Below are 12,829 nucleotides of genomic sequence, written 5' to 3'. Positions count from 1 at the left end.
TTCCTTGTGTTACTCTTTTCAAATACATAAAATGTTTTGTGACAGACATTATTTACAGAGGTTTTCTAAGGTGCTTGACAATAATAATAATAATAATAATAATAAAGAAAGCTAAAGGGGAAAAAAGGAAAGTGAAGCAAGGTCTGCCTTTTTTCTCTTCCCTGTTGCGACACTTTCATATGAGGTAGCCTGTTAAATGCAGAAAACCGTTTGGTGTGTTTCTTTCTCTCTGACTGCCACACAACGCTGTCTGTCGTTCCCTTTTGAACCGTTGCCTACCGGATCAAAGCATGCATGAAAGTGTGCAGGTTAGTTAAAACCAGAGATGTGTTGAACCGCATTCCATATGCACACACAAACACAAAGAGCAGAGTCAATAAGGATAGCACCACTCTGATGATGAAGCAATGTGCTTGTGTAAAAGGTATGTGAGACTGCAAATGAAAGGGACCTACTGATGCTGAAGAAATCGAAGGATATTTAAACCCATGAAAATGTAAAAGGAAAGCACACGGAATAAATGTTATAACTAGTAATAGACCAAAATATTAGCTGATTATTTGACCATTTTTAGAATACTGTCATCGGCTGGTATCCGTTTTTCGGATCAACAAATGGTATTTTGACATGGTATATTGGTATATTGACAGAAAACTCTTCTGACAGCCTTGTCAATGGATAGTGCACATTTAGTTTTTTTCCTATATTTTATAGTGAATATTGAGTAAATATTATGTAAACAAGTGTTCATGTCAATTAATTTTGTGTATGTGTTATTTGCTATACATATAGGGGAGAGAGGGGAAAGTTGACACAGGGAAATTGTAACAAGCACTGTATCTCAGTAAATTTAAGATTTGTTATATTTGATTTGATATATTTATTCGATATATATTTCACTACTTATATATTTTAATATTATATAGGCCATCCGTTAAAAAAACTTGTCATTAAAAAACCCATACTGATCGACCACAAGTTGTAACCCATCTAATTTGTAATTCATTTGAAATATAGCAATGTAACAAGTCATTTTTGCTCAGTATATGGAATTTATGATCACTTGTAATCTCTTCAACACTGTTTCAAGGTACTTAAATATACGACTGGCTGTTTTGTTTTACAGCAGGACAGTGAAATTTCCTGGTGTACTGAAAGCAGCACTTTTCACAAACGTATAATCAAGCTGTCTTTGCTTTGAAAATGAAAGGACACTTATCTGATGTCAGCTTTGCTACTGCCCAAGGACTGAGATCATTTCTCTTTCAGCACACAAACGCTGTGTGACGAGAATCAATCAAACGCTGATTCACCGAATTGGCCGACATGGAGGAGAGGAGAAATTCGCAGGAGCCAAGTGTGTCGTCTGTTGCCAGAGTCTATATGCGTGATGACAATTCTGTGCTGGATTCTGTTACATGTGGTGTATATGCCAAAGCACTGGCTCTGTACTATTACAGTTGGTTGATTATAATGATATTCTGACCCCTGCTGATTCTAGAGGATCCAGAATCCCTCTGATCAGTAAGATGCCTCGGGCTTATCAGCTCTCAGCATGAGGAGGCTGCTATCCCGAACATAAATATTAGATTTGAAAAATATAGGGCGAATATGAATCTAAGAGAGAGCAAACAGAAAATCCTGTTGGGGAGGTTTGAGCTCTGTTTTTATGTTGGAATGATTATTTCTATGCCATTGTTATTTACATGACATACAAAAGTATGTAGGGAGAATACTGCACGCTAAGTGCACTAAACTGCATTTGTGTTCTGACTGTGTTTCTAACAAGTGACAAAAATAATTGTCTTGTGATAAAGACTAACGTTGTGCTGAATGATTATACTGAGTGACAAAAATAATTGTCTTGCCGTTAAGCATAACATTGTGTTGAGGGCTAAGCAGACACTGCCAAAAACACTTGAGGTGCAAACACACAATGCATGATTGCACGCACACACACACACACACACACACACACACACACACACACACACACACACACACACACACACACACACACACACACACACTCACACCAGTGAGAAGCTCAGCTCCAGAGTTGCAGATTTGAAAAATAAAGCTCCTCAGCAGTCGGCAGGTGTTTTTACATCAAGCCCTGCTCACGTTTGGCCTGCTGTGTTGCGTTGGAGAGAAACCCGCTCTGACTACAAAGACGAGAGATGCAAGCAGGCAGGGGGAATAAACACAAGTGAATGGAAGGTGAAGTGACCTATTTGTACATGTGATATCTGTGGTGTCTACATAAAAACATGAAAACAAAATTCCTTGTCTTTAGACTAAAATCAATTAAAAGTGTGATAAGCTGTCTAATATAACTTGATGTACTACGACAAAATGTTATCATGTATAATATATCTGTTGGAAATATTAATGTTTCATAATTAAGCAGAAATTTGTTATCTGTACTCTATTTACTGTAGCCTACTCTAACATTAGTTGGGCATGTTTACAGCTCGCAGCAAGATTGGAGAGCAGACAAGTTTGCTCAAATTTGAATGAAAAACTGATTTAATTATTTGTTTGAAATGAGGTGGATCAGAGAAATATCACACCCACAATTTTAAGTGAAAACAATCAACAGCAACCATTTCCATATTTGATTTTCTGAGGCTATTAGGGCTAAAATGCATGTAATTAACAGATAAACAGTTTGACAAAATAAGTACAGCACAAAATAAGAAATAATACTAGTGAACATTGACTATTGCGTAATGACAATACCACACTTGAATACTGCATAATATCACAGCTCATAATCATTAGGGGAAAAAAAAAAAAAAAAAACCTATGGTGCTTTGGGGTCATGAGACTTTGAGCCATATGTTTACTAAGAAAAGGAGGGAGGGTTTAGTGGCATAGTTTGGATAAGCCACTCCCCTCAAGTGTAATACTGGTTGAAAACATTTTAACCCCTCATTTCACTCTGAAGCAGCCTGAATTACATTGAAGTCCTCATTGACTTTCTTATCTTTCTTTATTCAAATGTATAATCTTACTTATGCCATATGAGAAAGCAGTTAAATCACATTAACTGGTAAATGCAATATACTACTTTATGATGAGAATATACAGATTAGATATAAAAGCGACAATGGCTATATGACTGTGCATCACCATGTACCATTTTATTACAATATAATGTCTTTAAAGAATTAAATAAATACATAGCTGGTCTGAGAAAAGTTTATTTAACCCTGAGAGATCCAGTTTAGCAGAATTACGTATTTTTACAATTAAACAATATCTATGTTACCTATAATACTTATATTTTTGGGGGAAAAAATATAAAAAATACACATAACTGTAGCTAACACTCTGTACTGTATCACAGCAACAGTTTTGGTGGGAAGAAATGGATATTGCTTGTCAAAGCTTGCTAAAGTCACAATAGTCACCTCAAAGCAAAATGTGCTTAAAAACAAGATTTTCCCGTAGACTTGCATTGTTTTCTGAAGTCACACAATGGCATCCTACAAACATAATCGGGTGGGGGGATATATAATTAATCTCTATGCTATGTATATAAAAATTAGAAATGAAAAATAAATAAGAAGAAAAACATATGGGGGTTGTAAATTCTACACCGTGTGCACATACAGTCGTCTTAGGCAAACTTAACTTTGACCCTTCGATCTTCTGTTGACGGAATCTACCATTTCACGCACAACCAGAAATATTTCGCATATTATTGTTAATTTCACAAATTATTGGGATTAAAAGAATATAGATGTGTGCATCGCTTTAAGATAGGTGCTTTCTAAGATCTGCGTTAACGCAAAGTTAACAACAAAGTTTGTTGTTAAAGTGAGCGGTAAGAAAATGGACTAGTCTCATGTTTTTAGACGTGCTCACTTAAGTGCTAAGCGCGTACTCAGACCTGCTGCTGTCACGAGTTCGTGTTTTTCACGGAGGAGAGATCGGATCATATCGTCATGGCTACAATGCTCCGCAAAGAATTGCAAGATATAGAGGTAATCCGACATGCCTCTAAATTTTGTTTTTGAAGTATTTCGTTCGGTAAGATGTTTTTAAACACGCATTTGTTGCTGTTTTTGATCACGTGTCCGTGCTTTTAAAATCAGGTAAGGTGATTTGTGTACAGTCTGTGTCAGACTGTGAGAGACAAAACTTGGAACGCCGCGCATAATACAAACACATCGAATCAATAAAAATAAAGAAACAATATAGCACACTTGACTTTAATAAAAGCAAACTTCATAATTCACGCACATTATTTTATCTTGAAATGTACTTATTCAGTATTCCGAATTTATGTCAACCTAAGAACGAGAGCTTAATGCACAGCATATGATAATATATAATAATATCATTATAAGTTAGATACATTTGCAGTACTGGTATGAGTATGATATAAGGCTACATATGGGATTTTTTTTGCTCTCAAGTCTTTAATATTTGAAATTGAAGGACAGTTATAAATCCCCCTGAATGTTTATAAAGGTAGAGATGAATAAGACGGAAAATTAATAGCATTTCACATGGCCTTGTCTGTAGATAGTGAAAAATTTCAGAACCTTGGACAGGGACCCATATTCAGCAGTAATGCACAGTATCATAATTATTCAAAAACGATTAAGCCATGATTAGTAGCTTAATGAAAATATACAGTTGCAATTTAATGGTCATTTCTTTCAGATAAACAAGTGTACAGTCCATGTTACATGTTTTCCTATAATTTTTGCACTATAAGAGACAAGCCCTTTGTTTTGCCTGACCAGGGTAGGCTACACTTTCCTTGGCCTATATTGTAAATAACCGGGGATCTTTTTTAAAGTAACATACAGACACCGAGGTGTAAGTTTCATTGGGAGGACTTTACAACAAGGAAAAAAAGTGTTAAATCATATTTTGTTTTTATCAAGTGCACTTAAACAAGCAGGTTGCTAATGTAGTTCTTTAATTAGTCTAGATAAAATAGGGGCACAATATTTTGTTCAGATTGTTCTGAATTAAAATTAAATAAATTAATTAAGTTGGAGCACAATACAAGGAGTCATAATCAAATGTTTCAATTTGGTCCCTTTTTAAATGGTGCAGAATTACAATTCAGGCCTGACCTCACTTTAGGACAGTCCACTCACTCAACAGGGTAGGGTTGCACCAGCTGTGCGTAAGTTCTCACGTATGTTGGGACGTAAAGTTCACACTAACGGGTTAGTAACTACTAGTTAGTTTGTAACTAAGTCAGTGCTTAATTTGGTTGCACCACCTTTTCTTAAGGCAAGACTTAACTAGTAGGTCGTAAGCTCTCCGTAAAGTAATGCGTAGTCGCATAATATGACGTTTACCTGTATTGATCCAATAAACAGCCTTCATATTTGTACACAGAAGTGTTAAAAAGCCGTGAATTTCAATTTGATCTTGTTAAGGTTGATGTTCAAACCTTGTTTGCTCATGTAAATATCAGCTGTAATAAATTATATCCCCATTAAAATACGATACGTAATAAAAGTAGATTTGATTAATAGTATATTTGCCCTGTGTAAATAGCAATATATAGGAACTGTAGCTAAATTAAATAAGGGGTGATAAATACATACTAATACAACAGGCTGGAATAGACATTTATTCATTTTAATATCCTATACATATTTTTAACGTGTTGAAACTTGACATCAGGCGACGCACCATAAAAACTGCACCGTTAGATCGGTTTCATGCTGAAGAGCCGCTTAAAAGTACGTTTTTTTCTCTCTCTCTCTCGTAAATTTCAACATCATAATGTATGTCGAAATGACTGATGTCTGTCATGCAAAACATAAGCTCGTTGATGTCATTAAATGAGTCTGCTTTTTTATTCCATCCGTTACTCCTGGTCGGAGGCTTCCATAAATATTTAGTTTATTCGTAGCGTTATGTTCTACCTAAGTTTAATGGTGCAACGCTCAAATATTTAGTAGTGCGTAAATTGTGACTTAGTGCCCATTTACGCCACAACTAGGCTAAGTTGTAACTTACGTATAGCTGGTGCAACCGGCTCCTGATGCATTTCAATGCAATTAGCAATCTTCAGTCCAAACTCAGAGCATTATTTCCAACATTATTGTGTGGCTAGCATTTGCTATCTTTGATCTAGAGGTACTGTACATACATCATATCAGTTAGTGGTGACTCTAGTGAGCCTACTCAGAGAAAACAGCCATCAAGAATTTTTTATGAAGTCTTGGTATGCACAGCACATGCTGGATGACATCTCTGCTCAGGTGAGATAAAGCTTCCTCTCTAAAGTTGAGCAGATATGGGCATTGACTTTCATAGAGAAAATAGAACTGTTACTGACGACTCTTATTAGCATTTCTATTTATGAGTGTTATGACTGTGGCAATGTGACCTTCGCATGCAGAGTGCACTTAAAATGTGTTCTAAATGACTCCTGTCTGCCACTGAAAATACCTCACTAAATGTCATAATAATGGCTGTCCGTGGGGCAATTAAATTGGCCATTCATTTTGGCAGAGCTGTCAGATGTCTCATTTTAATATCCTGCTTTTCTGTGAACGCTAAACACGCGCCATTGTGTGTGCTCACGGATTCATTAAAAAATCCACCGGGATGGCCATCAGTGTTCGTTAAAAAACAGATTAATGTGGCCGCTTACACAAAGGGTTACGGCTTTTTATAGAAGGCCCCAAACCCCAACAATGACCACTTCTTGATAGCGAGTCAAGTACCGTGATAGAAAATTGTCGACTTAAAAGCCAAAATTGCAACATGAACATTATGAAAGCCCCATTAGCTGACAGACATCCATATCATGGATGTCGAAGTTAGATGCTGCACCTAGCAGAGCTTTTATCTGTGCCGTACAAAATAAATTATTTTCCAATTCATGAGGATAGTTGTTAATATTTATCATTCAATAATGGTCTGTGATTACATGTAATGGTTGCGAAGACATTTGCCTCAGAAAATTACATATGTTACTGATGAAAGTGATTATATAAAAGGTTACATAGGTTACATATGTCATATGATTGCACAAGGGAGATAAACCACCCTCTTTTTTTCAGAGCAAAACAGTATTCTTGTTTAAAACTGATTAGTACTGTTTCAGGAAAGAGGGGCTTGAAGCTTTCATAAGAAATCTTGTTTTGAGTGACGTAGTACTGCATGTGCTCCAGTGTGTTTACAGAGACTGATAAGTGCTAGAACAATACACAGATAAAACACTTGTGCAATATTCTTTTTAATATCTGCAGATTCTGTACAAGAATGCAGCAAAAACCATTTTAGAGTCATGCAACTGACCTTTTTTTTTTATTATTTTGCTTTAAATTTTCATACTGTGTAGTATTATGTAAGCAAACATAAGTGAGAAGTATGATGGTTTTTGAAAGGACATTGTTAACGACGAGCCAGCCATCCTTATGCTTGGTTTATCATACAACTATGAACCACTCAGCCGGTTCATGCCCCAGTGTTCAGTCAATGATTATCCCAAGCACAAGTGAGCAGTATTAAGAAATCTGATCGCAAAACACTGTTTCTTCAAACCCTTTGGACAGTGCAGGGGCCCTCTGACTCTCTCTCATCAGGAATTTGAACCTGTTCCACACTGTTACTTTCCCCTTGGTTTGAGATAATACATAAACAATTATCCTTACATTTATTTAGGCCTAATATGCATATGTGGGTCAAAACACAATTGATGGGATACAATTAGATGCATATTCTTTATAACACTGACAACATTGTGGGGATCAAATGTTATCACAAGGATAGTAAAAATCTAAAATTATCTATATTGTGTAATTATTATAAATTATACAAAGAAAATGATTTACTGTATTGAACATGCTTATACATATATACGTGTGTGTGTGTGTGTGTTTGCGTGTTTGGGTGGTTTACGAGGACATTTTTTTAGGTTACAAACTGGTAATTACAAGGGTATTATGCTATCAATGTGGTTTTTGAGGACATTTCTAGTGTCCCCATAAATAAAATCGCTTAAAAACATACTAATCTGTGTTTTTTTTTTTAAATGTAAAAATGCATTTAAACATTTATACATATAACATTTATACTGTATATATAACAATTTTATGACACTTGTTTACATTTATGCAATGTCAGGGTATTTGTAGGGCATTGCCAGGGTGTTGCAAGGTGGTTGCTATGACATTACTAAATGTTTGCTATATGCTTGCTTACTGGCCCAAGTCAAAAGAGACCATCCCCAAGTCTCTCTGAGAGTGTAAAGGTTGAAAACCCCTGATGCTATAATTAATGCTAATGACATCATCTGTTGTATATGCAGAGAAAACAAGGCAAATTCACATGAAAGCGTTTATGCAATGATCCCAAATGTAGGCAACTTGACCTCTTTCCAAAGCACACTTCATCTTTCATAACACAGCTCCCTTCCGAAGGTGGAATAGTTAAACACAATCTACAGAGATTCTTGCCTAGTCTTTTTGCCTGAAATCAATACAGGAATTGATCCTCCATAGTTGAAATGAAGCCATGACGCACAAGCAGCCCAGCAATGTTCAGCACTAGTCCAGAATATCATTTAGTCCTGTAACATAATTACATAGAGCAATACAGATCATTTCAGAATCAGCTTTATTGCCAAGTATGCTTACACATACAAGGAATTTGTCTTGGTGACAGAAGCTTCCAAAGCACAACAATACAAATACAGCAACAAGACATAGATAATAATAATAAAAAAAAAATAAAAAAAACACACATACACATACATAGTGCAAATCTAATACAATCTGTTAGATACAGATGCAAGGGAATATATGGCAGAAGAGGTTGGATGTGTTGGATAAATATAAAAAGACTAAACTGTGTATTGCACATAATTATTGCTCAATGGGGCAATTTTAACTGTTCATGAGATGGATAGCCTGAGGGAAAAAACTGTTCCTGTGCCTGACGGTTCTGGTGCTCAGAGCTCTGAAGCGTCGGCCAGAAGGCAACAGTTCAAAAAGGTAGTGGGCTAGGTGAGTGGGGTCCAGAGTGATTTCCAGCCTTTTTCCTCACTCTGGAAGTGTATAGTTCTTGAAGGGAGGGAAGGGGGCAACCAATAATCCTCTCAGCAGTCCAAACTCTCCTTTGTAGTCTTCTGCTATCTGATTTCGTAGCTGAACCAAACCAGATAGTTATTGAAGTGCAGAGGACAGACTCAATGACTGCTGAGTAAAACTGTATCAGCAGCGCCTGTGGCAGGTTGAACTTCCTCAACTGGCGAAGGAAGTACAACCTCTGCTGGGCCTTTTTCACAGTGGAGTCAATGTGGGTCTCCCACTTCAGGTCCTGTGAGATGGTAATGCCCAGGAACCTGAATGACTCCACTGCTGCCACAGTGCTGTTTAGAATAGTGAGGGGGGTCAGTTTGGGGTGTTCAGCTCAAGGTTGTTTTGACTGCACCAGACAGCCAGCTGTTTAACCTCGCTTCTGTATGCAGACTCATCGTCATCTTGGATGAGGCCGATGACAGTAGTGTCATCTGCAAACTTCAGGAGCTTGACAGAGGGGTCCTTGGTGATGCAGTCATTGGTGTAGAGGGAGAAGAGTAGTAGGGAGAGAACACATCCCTGGGTTGATTGTACAGGTGCTGGAAGTGAATTTCCCCTGTCTCACAAGCTGCTGCCTGTCTGTCAGAAAGCTGGTAATCCACTAACAGATAGACGTGGGAACAGAGAGCTGGTGTAGTTTAGTCTGGAGTATAGCTGGGATGATGGTGTTGAAAGCCGAACTGAAGTCCACAAAAAGGATCCTTGCATATGTCCCTGGTCTGTCCAGATGTTGCAGGATATGATGCAATCCAATGTTGACTGCATCCTCCACAGACCTGTTTGATCGATAAGCAAATTGAAGAGGATCTAGAAAGGGTCCAGTGATGTCCTTCAGGTGGGCCAACACCAGTCTCTCAAATTATTTCATGACTACAGACATCAGGGCGACAGGTCTGTAGTCGTTAAGTCCTGTGATTTGTTTGTTTCTTTGGGACAGGAATGATGATTGAGTGTTTGAAGCAGCATGGGACTTCACACTGCTCCAGTGATCTATTGAAGATCTGTGTGAAGATAGGGGCCAGCTGGTTAGCACAGGATCGAAGACACGCGGGTGAAACGCCATCTGGGCCTGAAGCTTTCCTAGTCTTTTTTTTCCGAAAGGTGTGGCACACCTCTTCTTCACAGATCTTAAGTGCAGGTTGAGTATCACGAGGGGGGAGGAGGGGGGTTGCAGGAGGTGTTGGTGTTTGTGTGAAGTGAAGGTCAGAGCGGGTGTGGGGTGTAAGATTGGGCTTTTCAAATCTACAGTAGAACACATTGAGGTCGTCAGCCAGTTGTTGGTCCACCACAGGGTTGGGGGTAGGAGTCCTGTAATTCATAAGTTGTTTCATGCCACTCTACACTGATGCAGGGTCGTTAGCTGAAAATTTGTTTTTCAGCTTCTCAGAGTATCTTCTTTTAGCCACTCTGATTTCCTTATTCAGTGTGTTCCTGGCCTGATTGTACAAGACTTTAAACCCACCCCTGTAAGCATCCTCTTTGGCCTGACGAAGCTGCCTGAGCTCTGCTGTAAACCATGGTTTGTCGTTGTTGAACATTAAATAAGTCCTATTAGGAATGCATATATCCTCACAGGAACTGATATATGATGTAACAGTATCTGTGAGCTCATCCAGGTCGGTGGCTGCAGCCTCAAAAACACTCCAATCAGTGCAGTCAAAGCAGGCTTGTAGTTCCAGCTCTGCTTCATTGGTCCATCTCTTTACAGTCCTTACTACAGGCTTGGCTGATTTTAATTTCTGTCTGTAGATTGGAAGAAGATGAACAGACAGTGATCAGAGAGTCCCAAAGCTGCTCTAGGGACAGAGCGATATGCATCCTTTATTGTTGTGTAGCAGTGATCCAGTATATTTCTGTGAGGGAATGAGGTCACTGGGACAGGAAGTTTCAGGTCTCAGTTCCTGTCTCTGGTTGGGCATTTAATGTGCTGTTTGTATTTAGGCAGTTCACGTGTGAGATTTTCTTTGTTAAAATCCCCAAGAATAATAATAACTAAGTCCGGATATTGTTGTTCCGTGTCTGTGATCTGATCAGCCAGCTGTTGCAGCACGGCACTCACGCATGCGTTTGGCGCGATATACACACTGACCAGAATAAACTAGGAAAACTCCCGCGGCGCGTAGAACGGCTTACAGTTAATAAAGAGCGCTTCCAAATTAGGACAGCACATCTTCTTTAACGTTGTTACATCTGTACACCAACTTTCATTGATGTAAAAGCATGTTCCGTTTTCCCTGTTAAATCCGCAATGCGATCCGCTCTGAACAGCTGAAAGCCCGGCAGATGTAATGCGCTGTCCGTAATAGCTTCACTCAGCCAGGTTTCTGTGAAGCACAAGGCAGCAGAGGTGGAAAAGTCCTTGTTTGTACAGGTGAGGAGATGTAGTTTGTCCGTTTTGTTAGGAAGAGAGCGGAGATTCGCTAGATGAATGCTTGGCAGGGTTGTTCGAAAGCCACGTCGACGGAGCCTGACCAGCGCGCTGGCTTGTCTCCCTCGCCTGCGTCTCTTGAACAGCAAAGCTGCACCTCCGACTAAAATGTCCAGCAAAGCATCCGAATATTCAAAAACCGGGAAAATGTTGTCTTGTACATGCTGTCGAATGTTCAGCAGTTTGTCCCTGGTAAAACTGACTGGAAAAAGATTACTAAACACAGGACAAAGAAGCAAAAACTACAAAAGAATAGGAGCGCTCCACACCGAGGCGGCCATCCGTGGCGCCATCATGATGTATCAACATTTGGCATCAACATCATCTTGCTCAGCTAAAGGTCTCCTGAAGATTCTATTCAGTTTGCATTGTAATTAGTACAACAGAGCTGCCGTTGGTTCCCAGCATGGGCGACCACAGGCTAGGCATCTGTGAGTGGCCTGCTATTCTTTGGACCAACCTTGTTCTCAGTCTGTGTGACAAGTCAAAGGAATGGGTTTGTCATTTCACACTAATTTAATTAAGGCATGGGTTAAGGTCTTGATTGCCTCTGTTCTGTATCCTGTCTTCCACTCAGTACTTCCTCAAAAACTTGAGAGGGAGGAAAGAACAGACTGAGAAAGTAATGTTTAACCCTAAAATGTGCATGTTGGTTAAAAAAATAAGTCTATATTTTTCACATGAAATGGTCTTTTGAACTGACATTCCAATTATTCATCAATTTATGTTCTTGTGTGATCATGTGAACTAGTTGTTTTTACTAGACTCAAAAAATATTTTTGCCTATTTGTAAGACTTACACATTTCAATTTTATAACAAAATTCCATCAAACTGAATTGTTTATATATATATATTTTTTACATTTTATTTTGTTTAATTTTATGGAATTTTGTTATGAAATTGGAATGAGTAAATCTTAAAATTATTATTTTGAGAGTAAATGTTGTTAATGTTTTGCTATTTTCTATATATTAAAAAAAGATTGTATCAATACACCCATTGATTTCTATTTATTAACTACATTTGTTACATATACTGTATAGGCTATGTTAAATATCATGTTCATTTTCAGATTTACGTTTAATAAGATAAAAATGATAGCTAGCTGTCATTTAGCAGATACTTTAATCCAAAGTGTATTACAGTAAACGTGTAACATTGACAGCAACCTAAACCCCTGCTACCCTCAGACTGCTAACTTTGGAGCAACCTGAGGTTAGGTACAAGCGCGCACACACACACACATAAACACACATGTTGGAGCGGCTATCCTTATGAGGACTCTCCATAGACATAATGATTTTTATACTGTATGAACTATCGATT

At 38.2% G+C, this 12,829-nt stretch overlaps 1 protein-coding gene across 2 annotated transcripts in view; it reads left to right on the top strand.

Annotated features, from left to right (window-relative positions):
* The first annotated feature begins 3,913 nt into the window (after positions 1-3,913).
* The window catches only part of LOC127440388 (dihydropyrimidine dehydrogenase [NADP(+)]), a 231,188-nt gene continuing 222,272 nt past the window's right edge, over positions 3,914-12,829 (top strand). For both annotated transcript variants that reach the window (XM_051696916.1, XM_051696917.1), the window contains exon 1: positions 3,914-3,992. In XM_051696916.1, the coding sequence (XP_051552876.1) occupies positions 3,954-3,992 (39 nt within the window). In that variant the 5' untranslated portion in view covers positions 3,914-3,953. The remainder of the gene's footprint in view (positions 3,993-12,829) is intronic.

Source organism: Myxocyprinus asiaticus, chromosome 5, assembly GCF_019703515.2.
Source record: "Myxocyprinus asiaticus isolate MX2 ecotype Aquarium Trade chromosome 5, UBuf_Myxa_2, whole genome shotgun sequence".
Lineage (NCBI taxonomy): Eukaryota > Metazoa > Chordata > Actinopteri > Cypriniformes > Catostomidae > Myxocyprinus > Myxocyprinus asiaticus.
This window is presented reverse-complemented; position numbering and strand designations above follow the sequence as displayed.